This window comes from Mustela nivalis (assembly GCF_964662115.1).
Source record: "Mustela nivalis genome assembly, chromosome: X".
NCBI classification, from domain to species: domain Eukaryota; kingdom Metazoa; phylum Chordata; class Mammalia; order Carnivora; family Mustelidae; genus Mustela; species Mustela nivalis.
In genome coordinates, this window is record NC_139040.1 from 63,516,294 (window position 1) to 63,543,954 (window position 27,661).

A 27,661-nucleotide genomic window follows, 5' to 3' on the forward strand; every position below is an offset into this window, starting at 1 on the left:
AAACCACCCTTTCAGAGCCACCCAGGCATCCCTGAAAGGCTGGTTTTAAGATATTTGTATACTCATATTCATAGCCACATTATTCACAATAGTGAAAAGGTAGAAAGAATCCAAGTGTATATTGGTGGATGAATGGATAAACAAAATGTGGTATATATACAGTGGAATATTTTTCAGCTCTTGAAGGAAATCCTGTCACATGCTACAACCCTGTCGACATTATGTTAAGTGAAATAAACCAGCACAAAAAAGGTGACTACTGTGTAAATTCATTTATTATTTCATTACTTCACTTATCTAAAGTAGTCAGATACACAGAGAAAGTAGAAGAGTGCTTACTGTGGGGAAGGGAAGAATGGGAAGTTGTTGTTTAGTGGGTATAGAGTTCCAGTTTGCAAGTATAAAAAGTTCTGGAGATCTGTCAACACAACTGAACTATATACTTAAAATGGCTAAGATGGTAAATTTTATGGTGGTGGGGATTTTTGTTTTTTGTTTTTTTTTTTTTTTAAGATTATTTTATTTTATTTTATTTTATTTTATTTTATTTTATTTTATTTTATTATTTGACAGACAGAGATCACAAGTAGGCAGAGAGGCAGGCAGAGAGAGAGAGAGAGAGAGAGAGGAGGAAGCAGGCTCTCCATGGAGCAGACAGCCCGATGCGGGGCTCAATCCCAGGACCCTGAGATCATGACCTGAGCTGAAGGCTGAGGCTTTAACCACTGAGCCACCCAGGAGCCCGTTTTTTGTTTTTTAACCACAGTATAAGAAGTTACATAGCCAGCTGCTACTGGAGGTTAGGTAAAACAGGAGTTTTGCTTGTTTTGTTTTGCACCAGATCTTTCTGATTTCTCTGTCTTCTATTAAAAATACAAATTTTAAATAACTGGTAAGAGATATGGGACAAACTACAACTGTGTTTACTAGTCATTGGCAGAATAGCTGTTAGGTACTCATCAAAATTTTTTAATTTAATGTCCATTAATTTTATATATAAATCTCTCTTAGAGAGTAAAGAAATCATTACAGGAGTTTTAAGTTGTTTGTCCCATATTTCCTGTACAGATGGTTTGGTGTTTACAAATTCTTTTAATTTTTGTTTGTCCTGGAAGCTTTTCATCTCTCCCTTCTATTTGCAGTGATAGCCTAGCTGTATATAGTATTCTCAGCTCCATGTTTTTCTCATTTAGTGCTCTGAATATATCATGTCAGTTCTTTATGGCCTGCCAGGTCTCTGTGGGTAAGTCCACTGCCAATCTACTATTTTTACCATTGTATGTTACAGACTTTTTGTCGTGGACTCTCTTCTGGATTTTCTCTTTGTCACTAAGACTTGTAGGTTTTACTATTAGATAATGGGGTGTGGACCTATTCTTAATGATTTTGAGGGGGGTTCTCTGCACCTCCTGGATTTTGATGCTTGTTCCCTTTGCCATATTAGGGAAATTGTCTACAAAAATTCGCTCCAATATACCTTCTGTTTCCCTGTCTCTTTCTTCTGGAATCCCAATTATGCTAATGTTTGGCTTGCGGTATCACTTCTCTCTCGAATTCTCCCCTCGTAGTCCAGTAGTTGTTTGTCTCTCTTTTGCTCAGCTTTATTCTCTGTCATTTGGTCTTCTATATCATTAATTCTCTCTTCTCCCTCATTTATCCTAGCAGTGAGAGCCTCCATTTTTTTTTTAAAGATTTTATTTATTTATCAGAGAGAGGGGGGGGGAGAGAGCGAGCACAGGCAGACAGAATGGCAGGCAGAGGCAGAGGGAGAAGCAGGTTCCCCGCCGAGCAAGGAGCCTGATGTGGGACTCGATCCCAGGACGCTGGGATCATGACCTGAGCCGAAGGCAGCTGCTTAACCAACTGAGCCACCCAGGCGTCCCGAGAGCCTCCATTTTTTATTGCACCTCATTAATAGCTTTTTAAATTTTAGCTTGGTTAGATTTTAGTTCTTTTATTTCTCCAGAAAGGGCTTTTATTTCTCCAGATAGAGTTTCTCTAATATCTTCCATGCCTTTTTCAAGCCCAGCTAGCACCTTGAGAATCCTCATTCTGAACTCTAGATCTGACATATTAGCAATCTCCGTATTGATTAGGTCCCTAGCCTTCAGTACTGCCTCTTGTTTTTTGTTTGTTTGTTTGTTTGTATTTTGTTGTTGTTGTTGTTGTTTTTGCGTTGAGTTTTGCCGCCTTGTCATTTTATCCAGATAAGAATATATGAAGGAGAGAATAAATTACTAAAAGGGTGGCAAAGACCCCAGAAAAAAAGTGTGTTAACCAAATCAGAAGAGACCCCAAATTGTGGGGGGGAAGAAAGGGGTAAAAAGAAGTTCAAAAAAATTTTAAAAAAAAGAAAATATAGATATTAGACTGGGGATTAGAACAGAGCCACCCACTTAATTTTGGGAGTACTTTGGTCTCTTAGCAGAAACTACCTCGCAAAATTTTAAAGGAAGAAAAACGTGTGTGTGTGTGTATATACACACACACATGCACACACACAAAAATAAGGGTAAACATGATGAAGGGATGGAATATGACTGTAAAGATGAACATTTTAAAAAAATTCTAAAAAAGAAGTTGATAAGTTGGTTGGGAAAAGAAAGAAAAAGAAAGTGGAGAGAATTTTCTCTAGCTGGAGATTAGAACAAAGCCCTGTGCTAGAATTAGGGTATATTTTGATCTATTAGAAGAAGTTGTATCCCAAAATTTTTTAGAAGGAAAACCCTATGTTTATACAAAAAGTAAAGTTAGATATAATCATGGATAAAATATGACTATAAAGATGAAGTTTCAAAAAGATAACTTTAATGAAAGGTATTGTTAAGATAAACTAGTTAAGATGTAAAAGAGGAAAGAGTAAAAGTTAAAAGAAATTAGAATAAGAAAAAAATAAAATTAAAAAAATTAATTAGCTTTGCAAGACTAAAGAATCATGGGGAGAAAGCCATGAATTCCATGCTTTGCTTTCTCCTCCTCTGTAATTCTACTGTTCTCCTTGATAAGTGAGTTTGGTCTTGGCTGCATTTCTTGCTGATCTTCTGTGGGAGGGACCCTGTTGTAGTGATTTTCAAGTGTCTTTGCTGGAGGCGGAATTGCATTGCCCTTGCCAGGGGCCTGGTTAATTAATCTGCTCGGGTTTGCTCCCGGGAGCTTTTGTTCCCTGAATGCTTTCTGTAGAATTCTGGAGGACGGAAGTTAAAATGGTGGCCTCCTAGTCTCTGGCCCGGAGGAGCAGAGGGCTCAGGGCCCCAGTTCTCAGTGTGCCCTCGGAGACAAGCGCTCAGTCACTCCCATCTCCCTGGCCTCCGGCTGTGTGCTGAACTCACCCAGCCTGTGACCAAGTGTCTCTGTCTCTGGCACACAGCCCCCACCTGGAGTCTCCAAACCCAGCAGATCACTGTCACTCTTCCAGGGAGGTCTCCCCAGATCTGCCACTTGTGGGGCCCCTGCTCAAAGAGCAGTGGTCTCACTGTGCCACAGATCACTGTTTAAGGTAACCCCGAGATGAGAGCTCACTCCTTGGCTCTGTCTCTGTAGCTGGCTTCCTTGCTGTAATACCTGGGAACTCTGTGATACTCAGACACCTGTGATCCTTTGGTGACCCTGCAGGACTTGAAATCATGCTGTCCCCGCAAGGGCTCCACCCCCTCTTCGCCTATGGAGTGATGTCCCTCAGTGGAGAAGACTTTTTTTTTTATTGTTTAGCATTTTTTTAAATTTTTAATTTTTTATAAACATATATTTTTATCCCCAGGGGTACAGGTCTGTGAATCACCAAGTTTACACACTTCACAGCACTCACCAAAGCACATACCCTCCCCAATGTCCATAACCCCACCCTCCTTCTCCCAACCCCCCTCCCCCCAGCAACCCTCAGTTTGTTTTGTGAGATTAAGAGTCACTTATGGTTTGTCTCCCTGAGAAGACTTTTAAAAGTTCAGATTTTGTGGTCTGTTGCTCCGCCTCTTGCCTGTCCGCCCTTCCTCTCCCCCGCCACCCCGTAGTCTATCTTCCTTCACTTTGGATTCACTTCTCTGCAGATCCTATCTTTCAGAACGCAGGCAATTTTCTGTTTCTAGAATTGCTGCTCTTCTTTTCTTCATTCCCCTGTTGGATTTGTAGGTGTTCAGAATGGTTTGAGAAACTATATAGCTGATCTCCTGCTACCTGATATCATTTCAGCCTGCTACTCTTCCGCCATCTTGACTCTTCCCCCTATATCTTTTGTAGTGTAGTTTGAGATTAGGGAGCATGATACCACCAGCTTTGTTCTTTCTCAAGATTGCTTTGACTTTTAAGTGTCTTTTATGGTTCTGTACAAATTTTAGGATTCTTTGTTCTAGTCTGTGAAAAAATATATTGTGATCTCTTCTTTTTTGTCTGATGGTGGTACCTTGAGTACTCTTGGAATATAATGCTATTGTTTTTTATTTTAATTTTCTAATTCTGTTGATAATATTGATAATTTTTTCTCTTATATTCATTTTAAATATAATAACTTTTTGGGGAGCCTGGGTGGCTCAATGGGTTAAAGCCTCTGCATTTTGCTCAAGGGTCATGATCCCAGGGTCCTGGGGTCGAGCCCCACATCGTGCTCTCTGCTCAATGGGGAGCCTGCTTCCCTTTCTCTCTCTCTGCCTGCCTTTCTGTCTGCTTGTGATCTTTGTCTGTCAAATAAATAAATAAAATCTTTAAAAAAATAAATATAATAACTTTTTAGGAAATAAAACCCCAATAACATCCTGTGTAAATTTTAGGCAGGTGGTGTCTTTATTTTTATACAGGTGCATTGGTTGCTTAGGTCGCTGTAGTAATGAAAAGGAGCATTTGCTCTTTAGTTAATATAATATGACACACTTTGTCATTGGTTTACTGAGATGTTTACCTAGTAAAAAAGGTAGAATTCCTCTTTTTCCCCAATCAAAATCTTACATGGAATATTGGGTCCTGGGTTGCTAAAAAAGTGAAGAGATCTCTCCTCCTTTCCTAACTGGGGTTAAGAGTCACCACTAAGCCACTGCCTCATTAGCAAACCTTAAATTAGCTGTTTACAGAACCCATAATGTATTCCAGGGTTCATTTCATTTTATAAATATAAGGTACCTACCATGTGCAAGGCACAATCTAGATGCTGAGGAAAAAGATGCTAACAAAAAAGAACAGGTCCCTAACCTCCCAGAGGCTATACTTTTGTTAGGGAAGACCAATAAGAAACAAACAGGAAATGTATAGTTTAAAAATGCAATGGAGAAATAAAGAAATACTTTAAAGGTGATGGGGAGTTCTGGGGGAAAATATGTAAATTGGTCAGGCAAGGCTTTATTGATGTCCCTCACAGAACTGGAGATGTAATAGGTCCATAGTAAATATTTGCTGATCTGGCAGGGTATCACATTGTCCGTACCTGGGTATTCTTTAGTTATTTTCCATAGAGAATCATGCTCTGGTGATGCATTTTTTTATGTGCCCCTTAATGTTTCAGTGCTAGGTATATACTGGCAGTTTTTAATCTTTGTCACTACTCCCTTCTTTGTTTCTGAGTCCCCTCCTTATTGATATGTCTTTAACATAATGTTCTGGTAGTGCTTCATTATCTGAAAGACAAAGTACCAGAAAAGTTATATCATTTTATTCTACTATCATGAATAAATGGAAAATGCCCATTTTACTCTATACTTACAGTACTGTAATTACATTTTCCCCATCTTTAATGGGTAAAAACAATTGTCATTTTTTTAGTTTTTATTTTCTTACCACTGGCAAGATGAAATATTTTTCCATACGGTTGTTAGTTTATATTTAATTTAATAAATTATCTTCAACAAACATTTGTTTTAATAATCCGTTCAGTTTATCACCACCACCATTACTACTACTACTACTACTACTACTACTACTACTACTACTGTGTACTGGACACTGAGCTAGGTTCAAGGAGTATTACAGGAAATCATTTTATAAAGATGATCACATATAAATGTGCCCTAGTAGAGACAGATACAATTTGATGTGGGATCCTGGGTGATATATTAAGTACTCAGTGAGCTTAATTACTATGTGACAGGCACTGTTCTAAGGGGCTTTTTTCTTATATCAGCTCATTTTAAAAACCTGGGATTTTTAGAAACCATCCATTTTGGTGACTGACCTCTGCTTTTTCACTTTTTAAGTGTTGGATTCACAGAAGTAGTGTGTAGATTATTCTTTTGTATTATCAGAGAAAGGTGAGTATGTTGAAATACTTTAAAAATATTAACATCGTATTTTATTTATGATTAGCATATTAGCTTTAATAATTACCCTGTTCGGGTAAACAGTTAATGGAAATGTGACTCCAGACTCTTTTTTATCCAGCCATCTGTCTCAAATTCTTTTTTCCTTACCTGTGTGTATGCTTTTTTTTCAATTGAAAGAAATAAAAATCACGAATAAATAAATAGACTTTCTTACCAATTGTCAAATTTTCAGCAAGGATATTCTGTGTTTTCAGTATAAGTAAAGATATGGGTAAGTAAGAAACATGGTGAAAAGAACCTTTTAAGGGAAGTACTAAATTTAAGTAAAAAGTTTGCTGAAAGATCTAAATCTCAGTTTTATGAACTTGTTTTTATGTTAAGATTCTTTGATGTGACTCTGGAGGGGAAAAAGTAGATTACTTTTATAATTTTACAATTGTAAATGTTTTATGTTTACAATTTACAATGTTTACAATTAAAAGAACTGGGATGGAAATTATGTCATAAAATAGAAAAATGTCTTTAGTACTTAATTTGGTATTTTAGTTTTAATGTGTAAGTCTTGGGTAAATTTTCATCTCACTGTCCAAAAGTTGATCAGTATCAACTTGTTAATAAGGGAGGAAACCTGGCCATTTACAGATTTAATTAAAAGTAAGCTTCATGAACATAATTCAGTTTAACCATATTCTTTTGACAGTTTTAAAGGTTTCTAATCAAGGAAATCTTATGAAATTCACATATAGATGAAATACTTTTTCAAAGTACCTTTGCTATTCAGTATCTGTTAGAAATAAATCTGTGGGAATTTATTTGTTAATATAGTGAATTACAACTTGATTAAAAAAATTTAGGGGCGCCTGGGTGGCTCAGTGGGTTAAAGCCTCTGCCTTTGGCTTAGGTCATGATCCCAGGGTGCTAGGATCGAGCCCCACATCGGTCTCTCTGCTCAGCAGGGAGCCTGCTTCCTCCTCTCTCTCCCTGCCTGCCTATTTGTAATCTCTATCAAATAAATAATAATTAAAAAAATTAAAAAATTTGTATTTCACTATGCTATTAAAATATATATAACCAGATCTTAAATGGTGAGCAGGGAAGATCTATTATTACTGGCAGAACAATATATATCAGATATCTCTTTTCTTTTCTTTTCTTACTAAATTTTCAGGTGAAGGGAAGTGGCTGCGAAACATTGACTATTACCGTTTAGATGGTTCTACTACTGCACAATCAAGGAAAAAATGGGCTGAAGAATTTAATGATGAAACTAATGTGAGGTAGGAAACATTTTTTGTTTGTACAGAGAGGTTTTTGTTTTGGTTTGTTTTTGTTTTTGTACAGAGAATTTTTAAAAAACAATTTTAAATCTGGGATGCCTGGGTGGCTCCGTCACTTAAGTGGCCAGCTCTTGATTTCAGCTCAGGATATGATCTCAGGGTCATGAGATCAAACCCCATATTGGGCTCTATGCTCAGCTCAGAGTCTGCTCATCCCTCCGCGGCCCTCCCACCCCCTGCTCATCCTCTGTTGCACTTGCACTCTCTTTCTTTCAAGTAAATAAAATCCTTTTTTTAAAAAATCCAAAAACTTTTTAAAAATCTATAAACAGTTGGGGCATCTGGGTTGTTCAGTGTGTTAAGCCTCTACCTTTGGCTCAGGTTGTGGTTTCAGGGTCCTGGGATTGAGCCCCGCATCGGGCTCTCTGCTTAGTGGAGAGCCTGCTTCCCCCACTCCTTTCTGCCTGCCTCTCTGCCTACTTGTGATCTCTCTCTCTGTGTCAAATAAATAAATAAAATCTTCAAAAAAATCTACAAATAGTTAAGTTCACTTGTTATAGTATATATTTCTACAATTTTTGACAAATACAAGATAGAGTCAAGATATAAAATGTTTTCATTACCTCTCAAGAAATTAACTCATGGAATTATAGAGTTAGATTAGAGCTTTTTGAGTCTTACTTCTTTCATATAGCAAAATATTTGAGATTTATCCATTTTATTGCATATGTCAATAGTTTGTTTATTGTTGAGTAGTATTCCATTATATGGATGTATTACAGTTTGTTTAGGCATCTCCACTTGAAAGAGTTGTTCCCAGGTTTGGGAGTTAAAATTGGAGGTGCTCTCATGTGTAAATTCTCGTGTGACCCATTGATATTTCTAGGAGTGCAATTGCTGGGTTGTATGACAAGTTTGTATTTAGATTTGTAGAAACTGCCACATAGTTTTCCAAAGTAGTTGTACAATTTTGCATTCCCATCAGCAGTGTATGAGAGTTCCGGTTGCTCTGCATCCCTGTCAACACTTGGTATTGTTGTGTTTGTTTGTTTGTTTTTTTAATTATTTCACCAATTCTGATATGTAATGGTATTTCATGTGACTTTAGTTTGCCTTTCCCTAATAATTGGTACAAAGCATCTTTTCATGTACATATTGACCATTTTTATATCATTTTTGGTGACAAATCTGATAGAAGCTTTAAAGTTATTCTTCATCTTTTTATCTTCTGCAGAGATTTGAGTCATATATTTTAAACCCCTGTAGATATGAGGTGTGTTGTATATGTGTTGTTGTTGCTGGTTTTACCTGTTAGCAATTAACAGACTTGAACTGCATTTGAAAGACAAAAATTAATATGTATACATATGTAGAAACATATGCACACATATCCATACATGTGTGAAAGCATGATCTTTCAGAAAATGTTGAAGATGGGCTTAGTTTAATGACAAGACCAGAGTATGCCTTAGTCAATGTTTTAAAGCATAAAAGATACTATACTATGTATGTAAAACATGTTTTATTTCTAGCAGAGTCCTGAGCTGCACCTAGGGTTAAGGCTAGAGAAATTCTAGTTAGAAGAATATATTCAATTACCTTATAGAATATCTTAAATAGAATAATTGAAATATATATATTTAAAATCCATATACTCTGGGAGATCCTAAAAAGGAATGGTTGAGTACAGTAAAGTTATAAAAACATATTATTAAATAACTATTAACAGAGTAAGTTCATTTTTGTATTTTGTTTGCCATGTTCCTAAAAATTTACTGTTTCTGCATGAGTGTGAAGTAATTGTATTTTGTAACCCTCATCTAGTTTGTCAAACAAACTAAACCTTCCACTTGTTCAGTTTCCCAAATTTGTAAATATAACAGTAGCATATGATTTTCCCATAACATTAGTATTTGATGACCAGTGGGGAACAACATTGAAATTTGGATGCTGTGCTGTCATTTTGGTGAAACACTAGCCAATTAACTCCCCTAAACATAGACTAAAAAGTATCTGATTCAGATTCATCTTCTCATTTTCCCTCTTTCCCTCTCCTTCCTCCCATTTTATGTGTGTGTGTGTGTATATGTATGTATTTGATGGGTTACTGTTGAGTAGCTAAACCTGTTGAGATTAAATCCATAAATTTTAGAGATCATATTTGTCTATCTGTATTTTGTTTTCTCATGACTCAGTAATTGTCAGGAAATAGAATAAATGTTTTTATGGTAAAGCAGTTGAAAAGACACATTAAGGTAAACTTTAAAGATAATGACCATTTCTAATGTTGTTTTGTGAGACCAGGAAGTTTTTTTTTCAACAGCCTTAGTCCCTGGTTAGCTTTAATATTGTTTTTTTCTTAACTTTTTATTTAAAAATAATTATAGATTCACAGGAACTTGTAAAGATAGTACAAAGAGGTCCTGTGAACACTTCATGTAATTTTCCTTTATATACCTATAATTTCAAAACCAAGAAATTGACACTAGTTCAAAGTATATAGCTTTTTTTTTTTTTATCTCACAGGTATAAGATGTTTTAATTATACTCCTTGGTAATACACAGTTGAAAAATTCTAAATGATACAAGAAATATAATTCAAATGATAAATTGAATTATAGTATTATTAACAAATGTTACTGAATATTAAATTTAGGAGTGTATATCTTTCTGTTTCATAAGGACAGTAAAACAATGAATATTCTCTATATATACACAACACATGTGAATATACACTTTTGTGTATATGTATGTGTGAGTGTATATATGTACATATATTCTTATCTTAAACATAAGATTGATTTTTTTAATTTCTTTTCAGCATAACAGTATTCATTGTTTTTTACTTTTTTTAACACATATGTAAAGACTCCTGTAACAACCCTGAAATCAGGTACATAAATATTCTGTCATCACAGAGATTGCTCTCCTACCACCCTTTTATAGGTATACCCTTCCTTTCCACCAACTTCACTACTATCCCTAACTCCTGGCAATAAAATTTGTTTTATTGTTTATACATCAAGACTGATATAAATGCTATCATACTGTATGTGATCTTTTGAGATCTTTTTTTTATTCAGCATTATACACTTTAGTTCCATCCAAATTGTCCTGTGTATCAATAGTTCATTCCTTTTTTTTTTTAAAGTAGTATTCCATGGTGTGGATATACAGTTTTGTTTAAGACAAACTGTACATCTATTGCAGGACATTTTGGTTGTTTCCAGGTTTGACTATTGCAAATAAAGCTGCTGCTGGGGGGAAGCGTCCAGGTGGCTTGGTCAGTTAAGCATCCAGCTCTTGATTTCAGCTCAGGTCATGATCTCAGGGTCCTAGGATCAAGCCCCACAGTGGGCTCCTGCCTCAGCAGAAAGTCTGCTTATCCTCCTCTCCTCATGTCCCTCCCCTGCCTGCTTGCTTGCTTGGTCTCTCAAATAAATAAATCTTAAAAAAAAAAAAAGCTGCTGTGAATGTTGTGTACAGGTTTAGTGTAGACCTACAATTTCACTTCTCTAGTATAAATGCCCCGGAGTATAATACCTAGGTTGCCTGGTAAACGACTGGTGTTTTAACTTCCGAGCTGTTTTCCAGAATGGCTGAACTTTTTTTTTTTTTTTGCAGTGCCGCCTATAAAGTGTGAAAGGTCAACTTTTTCTGCATCCTCGCCAGCATTTGGTGTTAGCATTATTTTTTATTTTGGATGTTCTGATGGGTGTGTAGTGGTAACTCATTCTGTCTTAAATTTGTTATTTCCCTGATGTCTGGTTATGTTGAACAGTCTTCCCATATGTTTATCTGCTATCTGTAAATCCTCTTTAGTGAAACGTTTCAGTCTTTTTGCCCATTTTGTTAAGTTTTGGAAATTCTTTATGTGATTTAGATATGAAGCATTTGTCACGTATGTGGTTTGCCAGTATTTTCTGCCAGTCTACAGCATGTCTTTTCATCCCCTTCACAAGGTTGTTCACAGAGCAAAACATTTTAGTTTCAATGAAGTCTAGTTTGTTAATTTTAGATATCATGTTTTTGGTGTCAAATCTGTGAATTCTTCCACAAGCCCTAGCTCATACAGATTTTCTCCTTTGCTTTAGTTTTATAGTTTTACATTTTACATTTTGTATTTTATGTTTAAGTCTGAAATGCATTTTGAGGTAATTTTTGTATGAAATGTGAGGTTTGGGTCAAGTTCAATTTTTTCTTTTTCTTGTTTTTTACTTACAGATATCCATTTGCTCTAGCATCATTTGTTTAAAAAAAAAAAAGCCATCCTTCCTCCACCAAATTGCTCTTGCACTTCTGTGAAAAAACAGTTTATTTCTTGGTTCACTATTCTGTTATATTGGTCTGTATGTCTGTCCTTCTGTCATTGCCACATATTCTTGAATATTTTAGCTGTTAGAGTAAGCTTTAATGACAGGTTGAATGATATCTCCTACTTTATAATGCTTTTTCCAAATTGTTTTAGCTAGCTATTATCTGTGCCTTCATATATAGATTTTAGAATCTTCATATATCTACAAATATCTTGCAAGGCTTGTAATAGGAATTGCATTAAATGTCCACCATTTGGGAAGAACTAATACTTTTACTATATTGAGCCTCCTGTGAACATATTTTTTTCTATTTATATGGATTTTTTCTTTCATCAGTGTTGATAGTTTTCAGTAATAAGTCCTATATTTATTTTGTTATGTTTATACCTAGATATTTTATTTTTCTGAATGACTATATATGATATCATATTTTTAATTTTTTTAAAAGATTTTATTCATTTATTTGACAGACAGAGACCACCAGTAGGCAGAGAGGAAGGCAGAGAGAGGAAGGGAAGCAGGCTTCCTGCTGAGCAAAGAGTCTGATGCGGGACTTGATTCCAGGACCCTGGGATCATGACCTGAGCTGAGGCAGAGGCTTTAACCCACTGAGCCACCCAGGCGCCCCTCATATTTTTAACTTTTAATTTTAACTGTATATGATGTCATATTTTTAATTTTTCTGAATGATTGTTTATGATATCATATTTTTAATATTTAATTTTGCATGTTCATTGCTAGTGTGAAGAGATGGAATTGACTTTTGTGTTGATCTTGTTACCTGTGATCTTGCTGAACTCATTTGTTCTAGGAGCTTATTTCATAGATTCTCTCAGATTTTACTAGACCGTTATGTCATCTGCAAGTAAGGATAGTTTTACTCTTTCTACCTTTCTGATCTTTATGCTGGCATTTATTTCCCTTTCTTGCCATATTGCACTGGCCACATTTAATATGTTAAGTAGCAATGAGAGTGAACATTCTTGCATTATTGCTATTAAGAGCATTCTGTGTTAACTATGCTGTTAGCTATATAATTTTTTAGATATTCTTTATCAATTGTAGGAAGTTCCCTTCTGTTCCTTGTTTGATGAGAGTTTTTATTTGAATGGGTATTTAATTTTGTTAGATGCTTTTTCTGTCTTATTTAATATTAATAAGTTTTCTTTCTTAGCCTGTTACATGCTATATTATGTAGATTGATTTTCAAATATCGAACCAGCCTTGCATCCCTGGAATAAACCCCATTTGGTCATGGTGTATAATTCTTTTTGTATATTAAGAATAAAATTGAGAATGCTCTGTTGAGGGATATTTATGAGATAATTGGTTTGTATCCATTTTTTTTGTATTGTCTTTTTCTGATTTTGATGTCAGGATAGAGTTGACCTCATAAAATGAATTGAATTTTCTAAAAGAAATGTAGAATTTGTGTTGATTAATCTTAAATTTTTGGTAGAATTTGCCAGTGAAACTTTGTAGCTTTGAAATTTTTGAAGAGCTTTTAAATCACTAGTTCAGTTTCCTTAATAGTTATAGGATCATTCAAATTATTTCATATTGAATGAGTTCTGGTAGTTTGTGCCTTTTGAGGAATTGGTTCATTTCAACTAAATTTCAAATTTATGTATAGAATTTTTCATAACATTCCCTTATTGCTGTTCTCATATCTGCAGGGTCTGTGGTAATAGCCTTTCTTTCATTCATGCCATTGGTAATTTGTGTATTTGCATTTTTGACAAAATTTTGCTGGAGCTTTATCATTTTATTTATTTTCTCTACTTTTTTTCTGTTTTCAGTTTCTTCTTGCTTTGACTTTATTTTGCTCATTTTTTCTTGACTTCCTTGAGGTAGATCTTTGGATTACTAATTTAAGACTTTTCCTTTTTTCTAACATAAGTATTTAGTACTATAAATTTCCCTCTCACCACTGCTTTAGCTGGGTCATATAAATTTTGACATGTTATATTTTCATTTCCATTCAGTTTAGTGTTATTTTTTTCCTTGGAGACGTCCTTTTTGACTCATAGCTAGAAAGTATCTTTAATTTCCAAATATTTGGAGATTTGCATTATTTTGCTGTTATTCTAGTCTGATTCAGTTCTGTGCAGAGAATGTTTTCTTAGGATTTCAGGTCCTTTAAATTTGTTGTTTTGTTATATGGCTGAAGATAGGGTCTATCTTGGTATATTGTATATTAGCCCTTGAAAGAATGTATATTTTGCTGTTGTTGGGTGTTGTGTTCTATAAATTGGGACCATACCTTCTTTGATGAGGTTATGTTCTTCTTTATCCTTGCTAATTTTTGTCTAGTTGGGTTATTGATTTTTGAGAGAGGAAGGTTGAAGCCTCCAACTATAATTGTGTATTTGTTTCTCCTTTCAGTTTTGTGTCTTGTATTTTCAGTTTGTTGTTTGGTGTATACACATTCAGGGTTGCTGTGTCCCTGTCTATCCTTTGTTAAGTTTTTTGCTCTGAAACCTACTTTCTCTCTTACTAATAAAGCCACTCCTACTTTATTTTGATTGTCATTTATATGGTATATCCTTTTTCATCCTTTTACTTTCAACCTACCTATTTCATTATATTTGAAGTGAGCTTCTTGTAGACAGCATATGGTTGGGTCATTTTTTTTTTTTTACCCATTCTGTGGGTCTCTTTTAAATGGTGTATATAGACCATTTAATTTTTTTAATTGAAGTATAATTGATGTATAACATTACGTTAGTTTCAGGTGTATAACTATTTTCATTTAATGTAGGGTTTCAGTCTGCCATTTTATTTTTTGTTCAATTTGCTCTCTTTCTTTTTTTCTGAAATCTTTTTTTTTTTTTAAGATTTTATTTATTATTTATTGGACAGACAGAGATCACAAGTAGGCAGAGAGGCAAGCAGAGAGAGAGGAGGAAGCAGGCTCCCTGCTGAGCAGAGAGCCCGATGCGGGGCTCGATCCCAGGACCCTGGGATCATGACCCAAGCCAAAGGCAGAGGCTTTAACCCACTGAGCCACCCAGGCGCCCCTTTTTTTCTAAAATCTTATTCTGCCCTTTCTGTGGATTACTTTTACCTTTTATGAAATTATATTTTTATTCATCTGTAGCATTTTGTCTTTCTATAACTTTCATAGTTGTTGCTGTAAGTATTATATGGATATAATTTAATATAGTCAACTGATGTTATCAGTTTACCATTTTGATTGAAGTGTAGCAACCTTATGCTCTTATATCTCTTTCCCTTCCCCATTTATAATGTAATTGTTTTAAGTATTTTTCTCTACATAAATGGATTACCAGATGGTATAATAATTTTTTCTTGAACTATTAAACATAATTTAGAAAAAATTGAAGAAATATCTTCCTTATTCACTCATTTCTTTTGTACTTTATATTGTTTCCTCCAAATGTTTCAGTATTTCTTCTTTTATCATTTCTATTCTTTTTTAGAGAAATTGCTTTAGTCATATTTTTAGGGCAGGTCTGCTAGCAACAGATTTTCTGAGTACCTTCATATGAGAATTTCTTGATTTTCCCTTCATTTTTGAAGAGTATTTTAGGTGGATATAGAATTGTGGGTTGGCAGTTTTTTCAGTACTTGAAAAATGTCATACCACTTGCTTCAGGATTTCATAATTTCTTATGAAAAACGTGCCTTTATTATTGAGTTTGGCTTATTATTGAGTTTACTGAATTTCACATATAAGTGATACCATGCAGTATTTATCTTTCTCACTTAGCATTATGTGCTCAAGGTATATTCATGTTGCCACATATAGCAGGATGTCCTTTTATCTCATGGCTGAATACCATCTCATTGTATATATATACCCCACATCTTTTTTTATCCTTTCATCTGTTCATGGGCCCTTAGGTTGTTTTCATATCTTGACTATTGTGGATAATGCTGCAGTAAACATGGGAGGGCATATATATCTTTGACATATTATTTTCATTTCTTTTATTTAAATGCCCAGAAGTGAAATTGCTGGATCATATTGTAGATCTATTTTTAATATTTTGAGGGACCTCCATATTGTTTTTTCATAGTGGCTAAACCAACAAATGAATGTAGACTATAGTATTTTATTATACTCATTAAGAATCCTAAGAGACTAGAAATTATTCCAACAAGTAAAAAGAAATAATAATTATTTAACATGATGGAGGTGCTAATTGTTGCTACAGTGGCAATCATATTATGGTATATAAATTTATCAAACTAACATGTTATAGGCCTTAATTTTATACAATATTTCATGTTAAATATATCTTAATTTTTATTTTTTTTCAAAGAAATTAATTTTTATTTGAAAGGAGACTACTTTTCCTCACATGTATCTTCTAAGGACTCTATACTATACAATAATTGCCTGCTTAACCATTGTCCCTCTACAAAAATTTCTAACAGCAAAGTATACAATTGCTCTAAGTAATAAATAATAGTTGTCCTTCACTGATTAAGAGAATACTTAAATTTCAATAAATTCAACACAAAAATCACACTTTAAGTCTTCACAGATGTAATTTAAATACAACATGTTTTATAGGAGTCCACAAGCTTTTTAAATCTCTTTAAAAAATGACGTAATTTTTAGGGTTCAAAAATTTCATTTTTCAAAAGAAATGAACAAGTGTTTTCCTCTATAGCTTCAAACTTTCTACACTGAACTATATGACTGCTCCATGCCACACCAGACAAACTTGACATGACTGAACTACTTGACGTGTTACTACCTTCCCCAAAAGAAAGTTAAAAAAGGAGTTCTTCATAAATGGAGGACTCTAGTACTAATGTCTAATACAATACCTAACACAAAAGAAGCTTTAAAAAGATCATTTCTTTCCTCATTTGATTAGCCAGGAGTTAATTTTCCTGAAAAAGCAAGGGAAAACAAAAAAAGAAAAGAAAAGGAAAAAAGAAAGAAAAAGAAAAAAAGGAAAAAAATCGTTCACAAAGTGTAACACTGGGAGTTCCTTTTTTTACTTAAGATGTTTAACTACTCAAAATAAAATTACATCTTTAAAGAATATACTAAAGGGGGTGGAAACAGCAATCAATACAACTGACAAAAGTGTAGATGGTGAATAAACTGAAGATTTTTTAAGGGTTCTTTTTAAGAAGTAAGAAGGATTAGAAGCTTGGGGGAAATCCAGAATTAAACAAAAAACAAACCCAAAACCCAAAACCAAACCAAAACAAACAAAAAACCCAAAAGCAAACCAAACCAACACACACACATACACACACACACACACACAGAAAAAGAAAAATATATCCTCATCTGCAACCATTCTGTGTATCAATAGCATCTTGGGCTATAGGAACGAGATCTTTTTTTTTTTTTTAATTTTTTATTTTTTATAAACATATATTTTTATCCCCAGGGGTACAGGTCTGTAAATTACCAGGTTTATACATTTCACAGCACTCACCATAGTACATACCCTCCCCATTGTCCTTAATCCCACCCCACAACCCCCCTCCCCCCAGCGACCTTCAGTTTGTTTTGTGAGATTAAGAGTCACTTATGGTTTGTCTCCCTCCCAATTCCATCTTGTTTCATTTATTCTTCTCCTACCCCCTTAACCCCCCATGTTCCATCTCCACTTCCTCATATCAGGGAGATCATATAATAGTTGTCTTTCTCAGATTGACTTATTTTGCTAAGCATGATACCCTCTAGTAGGAACAAGATCTTGATCATGATCTGTACCGACTATAGTAAGGAGAAGGTGATCTTCTGTACCGGTAATCAGAGTCTTCATATCTGTCATATCCACGATCATATCCTCTGTCATAGTAAGAATCTCGATACCTGCCACCTCCTCTACCTCCACAACCACCTCCACCACTGCCACCACCACTATGAGTTGGTCTGCCCATGTAGATGCCAGGTGTAGGTGTGTGCGCTCTCTTGGTAATAGAATAATCCACTCGAATTCTTCTACCATCCACCTCCATTACATTTGCCCTTTCCATAGCCTCCTTTGAGTCATCTATTCTTTCAAAATAAACAAAAGCAAATCCTTGTGACCGACCAGTTCGCTGATCATAAACCACATTGACACCACTCAGTGGTCCATATCGAGAAAATACTTCACGAAGATCTCTCTCTGTTGTGTATAAAATGAGGCCAAACACCTCCAAGACAAATGTTGGGATCTGGATTTGCCCTGCTGCCTGTATGTCTTCTCCGGTTAGACATTGGAGAATGATTTTGGCTTCTTCAACGCCAGTATTCTGGTGTGTATGACCTACTTCGAGATCGTCTCCTATGAGAGTGAGAATGGGATCTGGATCGAGTGTAACCTTTATGAGAATGCCTCCTTGACCTCGACCTGGATTTTGATCTTGATCAAGAATGGGATTCTGAAAAAAAAAAAAAAAAGAATGGGATTCTGAGTGTTTGGAAATCCTTGAGAGACTACAAAACCCTGACCTGCTCTCCGATTTTACACGAGCAGGAGTTCCCATTGGAGATTTTGACTGAGTGTGAGACTCTTTGCCCTCGAAGTTGTTCTCCTCTACATCATTCATGTCGGCCAGGTGCTCCCCAGAACTAAATAAGAGACAAGTCTCAGCTTGAGGGCCGATGGCCTAATCAACTGCTGACTGGACCGTGGGGAGGAGGAAAGACTCAGCAACAGCCGCCGCTCCACTCCACCCCCACTCGGTCACAGGCTCCGGCAAACTGGCGTTGGCCCCGCCAGAAACCTTCTGGCCTCCTCTATATCTTAATTATTTTTAAAAACCTTCTGTTTTTCAAATCATTTTTCTTTCCTGTCAGTAGTTTCTGTTTCTTGCTTCTTTCAAGATGTTTTTGTCTTAGTTTCAGAAGTTTGACTGTGGTGTGTCTTGGCATTAATTTCTTTGGGTTTGTCCTGTTTATGGTTCATTCAACTTCTTGAATCTATAAGTTTATGTTTTTTCTAAATTTTGGTAATTTTCAGCCATTATTTCTTTCAAGTACTATTATAACCCCTTCTTTTTTTTCCTCCTCTTCTTTTAGGACTCCCAAAGACAAGAATGTTAAATCTATTATTATATTTTTATAGGTCCCTCAGCCTATGTTTGGTTTTTCTGGGTTTTTAAAATTTGATTTCTACCTATTTTTTAGATTGGGTCATTTCTATTGGTCTGTTTCAAAGTTCCTGAATCTCTGTTTTTTATATACTACTGTTTCGTCCATCTGTTGAGTTTTTTATTTTATTTTTCAGTTCTGAAATTTCTATTTGGTTCTTCTTTATGTCTTTTATTTCTCCTTTGAGGCTTTCTGCTTTTTTCCATTTGTCTCAGGTATATAATTAATTGCTTAATGAAGCATTTTCATAAATGTATCTACTTGTTCCAATCTTTGTTAGACAATTCTAACATTATGTCATTTCAATGTTGGTGTCTGCTAATTGTCTTTTCTCATTTAAGTTGAGATTTTACTAGTTCTTGTTATGACAGAGATCTTTTTTTTTTTAATTTATCTGACAGACAGAGACTACAAGTAGGCAGAGAGGCAGTCAGAGAGAGGAGGAAGCAGGCTCCCCCCCGAGCAGAGAGCCCAGCGCGGGGCTCGATTCCAGGACCCTGGGATCACGACCCAAGCCGAAGGCAGAGGCTTTAACCCACTGAGCCACCCAGGTGCCCCGACAGAGATCTTTTTTAACTGGACATTTTATTATGTCATGAAACTGGATCTTACTTAAATCTTTTATAGCAGGCCTCTTTTGACACATGTTCTGTTGGAAAATGAGGTGTCCCACCTAATTTACTGTCAGTTGAGAGTGGGAGTTCAATCTACCCACTAGGTTTTTGCCAATCCTGTCCTGGCTGGGAGGGTTAGGACTGCCTATTCACAGCCTCTATCTGACTGGCCTCCACTGACACTACAGAGGTATCTCATTACTGTTTGAGTTGTGGTATAATTCCCGACTCTCCACTAGTCCTCCTTAAATACTATCCTAGTAGGGAGGGAGAGGGTTTTTCTTGTAACTGCTGGATGAAGATGGATGTCTGGTTTCCTTACATGGTCTTTACCGATACTCCTGGATTGAGGGGAAGACTGTTAAATCAGTCTTCTCTGACACTACTCTGGCAATGCCTTGTTACAACTAGGTGAGGGTAGCAGTCTGAACGCCCCACTTAGCCTTTAGTGACAAGGGTGGAAGTGCACCACATTTTTCTGTACTGTTTGACTAGAATTGAGTGGTGTTTTAAAGTTTTCTGTCTTTCCAGGGTGTCCCTTTTTTGGCCCTTCAGCTAGTGAGAGCAGGATTTTCCTGGGAGATTTTTTTGGGCGACATCCAGTGGCATTTCCAGGTTGCTGCGTTCTTTAGCACTCATTTTGTGATTTATGAGACAAAAAGAAAGTCTATGGAACTCAGTGCCATGTTGTTCCTCAGGACTCAAGGTCCCTAGCCAGTCTGTCTCCTCCTCACTTTTCAGAAACTATTTATGATTGTTTTATATATAATGTCCTGGGTCTTTAGCTTTACTTATTGTGAGGAATAGGGAACAGTATGTCTACTCTCATCTTCCTAGAAGTGGAAGTCCAAAGATTCAACTTTTTAAAGATTATTCTGTCATTTGGCAAACATATATATGTGTTTCTGTTGTGTATGTGCCCAGAATTGAGATTGCTTAGTGATAATGTGTACACATTCAGCTTTAGTTTATGCCAAAACATTTTTCCAAAATGGTTGTACCAATTTGCACTCCCCTAGTAGCATATTGGTAAGGTTTAATAGTCTTCTTTTTAATATTTTATTTATTTATTCGAGAGAGAGAGCGAGAGGGAGAAGCAGTCCCCACTGAGCAGGGAGCCCAATGTGGGGTTCAGTTCCAGGACCCTGAGATCATGACCTGAGCCACAGGCAGCCACTTTACTGACTGAGCCACCCAGGTGCCCCAAGACTTAATAGTCTTAGTCTGTACTTCCCTGATGACTAACTCCAAATGGTTTGTAGATTTAAATGTGGAAGCTAAAACAAAAGTTTAGAAGGAAACAGGAAAGAATGTTTTCCTAATCTTGCATTAAGAAAACTCATAAGGGCACCTAGGTAGCTCAGTCAGTTAAGTGTCCAACTCTTGATTTTGGCTCAGTAATGATTTCAGGGTCATGAGATTGAGCCCTGCTTTGAGCTCCTTGCTCAGTGGGGTGTCTGCTTGAGAATCTCTTTCTTTCTACCTCTGCCCCTACCCTACCTCTTCCCTACCCCCTTGAATGCTTGCTGTCTGTCTCTTAAAAAAAAAAAAAAAGAAAAAAGAAAACGTTCATAAACAGGACACACAAAGTACTAACCATAAAAGGAAATATAGATAAGTTGAACTTCATTAAAATTAACACTTTCTTGTCATCAAAGGAATTTCAGATTAAAAATGAAAAGGCAAGGGGTGCCTGGGTGACTCAGTTTATGTCTGACTCTTGATTTCATGATCTCAGGGTCATGGAATTGAACCCTGAGTCAGGCTTCAAGCTCCAGCGTAGAGTCTGCTTGTCCCTCTCCCTCTGCTCCTCCTCCCCCGCTCGCTCTCTCTTACTTTCTGTCTCTCACACTGTCTTGCTCTCTCCTCTCAAATAAATAAATAAATAATTTTTTAAAAGAATTAAAATGTAAGCTACAAAGTAGGAGAATCTGATTTCTAATTTTTAAAGATAATATGGAAAAACACAAAGACAATAAATGTTGTTATTTATAATTCAGTAGACCAGATATAACTATGGTTAGAGTTTCTATGCTTATATAGACATACCTTTTTGGGGGGGTTGAGTTTGTTTTCATTTTTTTATTGAAGTATAATTAACATACAGTGTTTGATTAGTTTCAGGTACAGAATATAATTCAGTAATTTTATGCATTAGTCAGTGCTCATCAAAATAAGCATACTCTTGATCCCCTTCATCGGTTTCATCCCTCCCCTACACAGTTCCCCTTGGCAACAATCAGTTTGTTCTCTGTATTTGAGAATCTGGTTTTTTGTCTCTTTTTTGTTTGTTCATTTTTTTCTTAAATTCCACAAATATCATATGATGGGATATCATATGGTATTTGTCTTTCTCTTTCTAACTTACTTCACTTAGCAGGTCCATCCCAGGTCCATCCATGTTGTCTCAAGTGGCACGATCTTGTTTTTTTATGGCTGAGTATTATTCCATTGTGTGTGTGTGGCACACACATACACCCATCTTCTTTATCCATTCATTTATCAGTGGGCACTTGGGTTGCTTCCATATCTTGGCTATTGTAAATAATACTGCTGTAAATAAACATAGGGGTGCATATATCTTTTTGCAGTAGTGCTTTCATTTTCTTTGGGTAAATAACCAGTAGTAGAATTATTAAATCATATGGTAATTCTATTTTTAATTTTTTGAGGAGCCTCCATACTGTTTTCCACAGTGGCTCTATCAGTTTGCATCCCCACCAACAATGCATGAGGGTTCTTTTTTCTCTCCATCCTCATTAACACTTGTTATTTCTTGTGTTTTTGATTTTAGCCACTCTGACAGGTATGAGATGATACCTCATTGTGGTTTTGATTTGCAATTCCTTGTTGGTTAATGATGTTGCGCATCTTTTCATGTGTCTGTTGGTCATCTGTATGTCCTATTTGGAAAAAGGTCTATTCAGATTCTCTGCCCGTTTATTAATAGAATTATTTGGGTTTTTTGATGTTGAGTTGTATAAGCTCTTTATATATTTTGAATATTAACTCCTTATTGGATATGTCATTTGCAGATATCTAGGAGAAGCTATTCTTAATACATAGATCCAAAAAGGACTCTTACTCAGAAAATACAAAGAATTCTTAAAAATAAGTAGGATAAACCAGACATTCCCATAAAAAGATGAGAAAAGAACTTCAAAAGGATTTTACAAAAGACGGTATGCGTATAGCCAATAAACATACAAAAAGGTGCTCATCATTATTAATCATCAGAGAAATGCAAGTTAAAAACGTTTTTGACAAAGGTGCAGAAGTGTTTCAGTGAAGGGAGGATAGTCTCTTCAACAAATGGAATTGAAACAATTGGATATTCATAGACTAAAACGAACCTTGACCTAACCCTAACCCCCATTCAAAAATTGAGTCAAAAAGGGTCATAAATCTGAATATGAAACATTGTACTTATTAAGAAAGCATAGAAGAAAATCTTCAGAAGCTAATTTAGGTAAAAAGTTTTTAGTCATGACACCAAAGGGATAAAATCCATTAAAGAAAAAAGTCAATAATTGTACAATCAAAATTAAAAACTTTGGTCTATAAATGACCCTGTTAAGAAAAGGAAATACAAACCACAGGCTTGGAGAAAATATTTGCAAATAGCATATCTAATAAAGGACTCATGTTCAGAATATATAAAAATCCTTTAAATGTGACAGTAAGAAAACAAATAACAATTTTCACCTAGAAAATGGACCAAGGACTTAAACTGACATTTCATTTAAGAGGATCTATGCATGGCAAATAAGCACTTGAAAAGATGTTCATCACTAGCCAACAGGGAAATGTAAACTGAAATCACAACTGGATAGAAAGTTCACGTCTGTCAGAATGGCTAAAATAAAAGAAAGTGATACTACCAAATGCTGGTAAGGACACAGAGAAACTGGATCTCACCCACAGTGCTGGTGAGAATATAAAATGGCACAGCTACTCTTCCTGGGAAACAACTGGGTGTTTAAAAAAAAAAAAAAGAAAGAAAGAAACGAACATATTCTTAACCATACAACCCTGCAGTCACAGTTTTGGAAATCTATGCCAGATAAATGAAAACTTATTTTCACATAGAAACCTATACACAGGGGCACCTGGGTGGCTCAGTGGGTTAAAGCCTCTGCCTTCGGCTCGGGTCATGATCCTGGGGTCCTGGGATCGAGCCCCACATCGGGCTCTCTGCTCAGCAGGGAGCCTGCTTCCCCCTCTCTCTGCCTTCCTCTGTGCCTAATTGTGATCTCTGTCTCTCAAATAAATAAATAAAATCTTAAAAAAAAAAACCTATACATAGGTGTTTGTAGCACCTTTATTTATAATAGTCAAAAACTGGGAATAATCCAAGTGTCTTAAAACATGTGAATGGATAAACAAATTATATTGTAGCTATATATTGAAATAGTTCTCAGCAACAGAAAGGAATGAACTATTGATACTGATCCAGAGAACTTGGATGAATCTCAAGAGCAATATGGTGAGTGAAAAATTCCACTTTCAAAAGGTTACGTACGATATAATTCCTTTCATATGGCATTCTTGATATGAAACAATTATAGTTGCTAGAAATTAGGGGTGGTGGGGGAAGGTGTAAATACTGAGGGATAACACAAAAGAGGGCTTTTTCTTGTGGCGATGGAACAGTTTTGTGCCTATGGTTGCGTGAGTCTACATACATGATAAATTTCATGAAGCTATACACAAACAAAAAAACACCTGTAAAAACTGGTGAAATTAAATAACCCTGAGTTCACAGTATTGTACAAACATCAATTTCCTGGTTTGACAATGTATTCTAGTTATGTAAGTTAGTGCCATTATGGAGAGCTGGATGAGGGGTACAGTGGAACTCTCTATGCTACTGTTACAAAGTCTTATGAATCTTAAGCTATTTTTTTTAAAGTTTACAATAATGACAGGTAATATCATGAGTTATCAAGTATCTGGAACAATTGGAACTCTCACACACTGCTGGTGGGAAGGTAAATTGGAATAACCACTTTGGGGAACTACTTGTTCAGCTTTAACAATGCTATATACATACCCTATGAGCCAGCAGTTCTACTCTTGGGTATATACCTAATAGAAATGCTTACATGTCTTTACCAAAACACATGCCCAGAGGGTTTATAGCAGCATTATTCAAATAGTTCATATTTTAATTGTGTTTGAGTGTATATTTTAATACTGATGTTTAGTATTAGGAAAATCTAAAAATATTATAATTAGCTTGTCTCAGTATAGATTTATATATTCTGTATTGAATAATATTAGAAGTTAAATAGTTGTAAAATAATTCTTACTACTTACTTACTTGACTTTGTTTATTTTTCTTTTGGACACAAAATTAAACAGTTCTGCTTCCCACTTACATGCTTTTAAAAACCAGAATATGTCATTGATCACATCAATAACGTGTAAATCAGTACCTCCATTATTGTAAATTAAACTGATCTTTAAAATTTTATTTATTTATTTATTTGACAGAGAGAGTAAGAGATTACAAGTAGGCAGAGCAGCAGGCAGAGAAAGAGGGGAAAGCAGGCTCCCTGCTGAGCAGAGAGCCCAGTGTGGGGCTCAGTCCCAGGACCCTGAGATCATGACCTGAGCTGAAGGCAGAGACTTAACCCACTGAGCCACCCAGGTGCCCCTAGACTGCTTATTTTTATGGGTTTTTTTTTGTCTTATAGTTGCACTCCTTTAGGGCAATGAGTGGGTATTTTTTCATCTTTTGTATTATCAGTCTAATTCAGTACTTGGGATGTATAGCAATTTGATAAACATGCTTATTAAGCCCATTCAACTACCAAAGAATTTTGAAGTTCTCTACAGCGTTTCCTAGTATGCGTGTGTGTGTGTTTAACCTATGTAGTTTATGCCATTCTGTATGCTTGATCCTTTTACTGGTGTAGAATAGATATAAATAACTGGAATAATTGTGGTGCCCCAGTTGTCCATAATCCCTTAAATATGTCCATTAATTAAACAAAGCACAGTTTGTTCTCTGTAGTAATACAGAGAAATGTAAAGAAAATAAGTATCATAATTTCATTGACCACAAAGAGAATTGTTAACATTGTATGTATGTATATGTTTTGTTTCTTAGTGCAGTTGCAGTTATACTTAATAATGTTCTATATCCTGCTTTTTTTCCACATAATATTGTAGGTTTTTATTGGTAATGTAACTCATTGAATAGGCAGAGTGTAATCTAGTCCTTTGTGTTGTACATATTCTTTATTTTCAACCTTATGATCTTATCTATAACTGTGAATGAATATATTTTCTTGCATTTGTTAATTTCTGTAGCCTATGTTCTTAGATATGTGGTAACTCCAAGTAAATCTAAAACATGAATTTAGCACCTGTGTTTATTTTCTGCAGGATTTTACTTAATTCTCAGCTCTCTCCTGTTATTTAAATTTTGAGCATCTTTGCATTTTAGTGTATAATACTATATATAGAGTCAGTATGGCATTTTAGTTATTTATTTCCCTTCATGAAATTACAGAAAGTGAGGCTTGGTGTATAAAGGCATTTTGAAAGTGTGCTATATTCCAGGGGTTTTCTCACTCCTAAGTTGGCCAACAGTAAACAAATAATATAGTCATCCAGTGGAATATTATTTAGCTGCCAAGCATGGTGTTTACCAAGATATTTGAGGAAATGCTCATAATATAAACTATATACTCAGATACCATATCTATGGAAAACCAAAAATATATACACTTAGAAAAATACCATAACTTGAAAGGAGTTTGTTTCTGGGGAATGGAACTGAGTAGGTTTTTTTCTTTAGATTTGTTTATATTTTTAAAAAATGTTACATAAAATCTTTCTAAATTGGTTTTATTTATATTGAAGTAATATATTAACATATTTTTAAAAAACGGTTCTATAAGGCTTGAGATCAAAACCAGTCCCTTGACCAACCCCTTCCTACACATGGTACATATAACTTGCTCCAGGTAACAGATTTCAGCTCTTGGCAATTCTCCTGGTATTTACTTTCATATATTCTTTCTAAAATCTAAGATGGGAATTTATCCACATGCACATGCATGCTTTTCCTTATTTATTTTCCCAAAATATTTTTTGTAATATTTGCAATTTTGTAATATTTGCAATATTATAATTATTTGTAATGTTATAGTATTTGGAGTGTTTGCTTTATTGTGATTATGTAAATATTCACACACAAGCCATTTACAATACTATGATTACTTTTCCCTTTTTCATGCACATGTTCATTTTTGTTCAATTAATGGTTCTGTTTTAACATTTGCTTAGTTTTCTATGAACCTGTCAACTAATTCATTCCCACATTCTCAGAAATTTAGATTCTTGTGTTACAGCACAGCATGCAATCTATTAGTTTCTTTATTTTTTAAAATTTATTGTTTAGGTTTTTATTTAAATTCTAGTTGTTTAACATTTAGTGTAATTGAGGTTTCAGGAGTAGAAATTAGTAATTCATCACTTACATATAACACCCAGTGCTCATCACAAGTGCCCTCCTTAATACCCATGTCCCCTCCAGCTGCCCTCACTTTGTTCTCTACAGTTCAGAGTCTCTTATGGTTTTCCTCCCTCTCTGTTTTCCCCTATGTTTATCTGTTTGTTTCCTTGATTCCAAAAATGAGTGAAATCATATGCTATTTGTCTTTCTCTGACTTATTTTGCTTAGCATAATACACTCTAATTCCATCCACATCATGGCTAATGGCAAGATTTCATTCTTTTTGATGGCAGAATAATATTCCACTCTGCCTGTGTCTGTGTCTGTGTGTACACACGCGCACACACACACACCCCACATCTTTTTTATCCATTCATTGGTCATGGGCTCTTTCCATATTTTGGCTATTGTGGGCATTGCTCTTATAAACATTAGGAGTGCATGTGTGCCTTTGAATCAGTATTTTTATATCCTTTGGCTAAATAACTAGTAGTGTAATTGCTGGGTAGTTCTATTTTTAACATCTTGAGGAATCTCTATACTGTTTTCCAAAGTGGCTGTACCAGCTTGTATTCCCACCAACAGTGTAAGAGGATTCCCCTTTCTCTGCATGCTCTCCAACACCTGTCATTTCCTCTGTTATTAATTTTAGTCATTCTGACCTGTGTG

The 27,661-nt window shown here is 35.3% G+C and overlaps 1 protein-coding gene and 1 pseudogene across 6 annotated transcripts in view; one reads left to right on the forward strand and one right to left on the reverse strand.

The window, feature by feature from the left end:
* Positions 1-27,661, forward strand: part of ATRX (ATRX chromatin remodeler) — a 293,312-nt gene that overhangs the window by 234,569 nt on the left and 31,082 nt on the right. For all 5 annotated transcript variants that reach the window (XM_082716012.1, XM_082716016.1, XM_082716013.1 and 2 more), the window contains one exon: positions 7,408-7,516. In XM_082716012.1, coding sequence (XP_082572138.1) covers positions 7,408-7,516 — 109 coding nt within the window. The remainder of the gene's footprint in view (positions 1-7,407; positions 7,517-27,661) is intronic.
* On the reverse strand, positions 17,530-18,493 carry LOC309855670 (transformer-2 protein homolog alpha pseudogene; annotated as a pseudogene). The gene has a single exon. The product of its transcript is annotated as a transformer-2 protein homolog alpha pseudogene (transcript).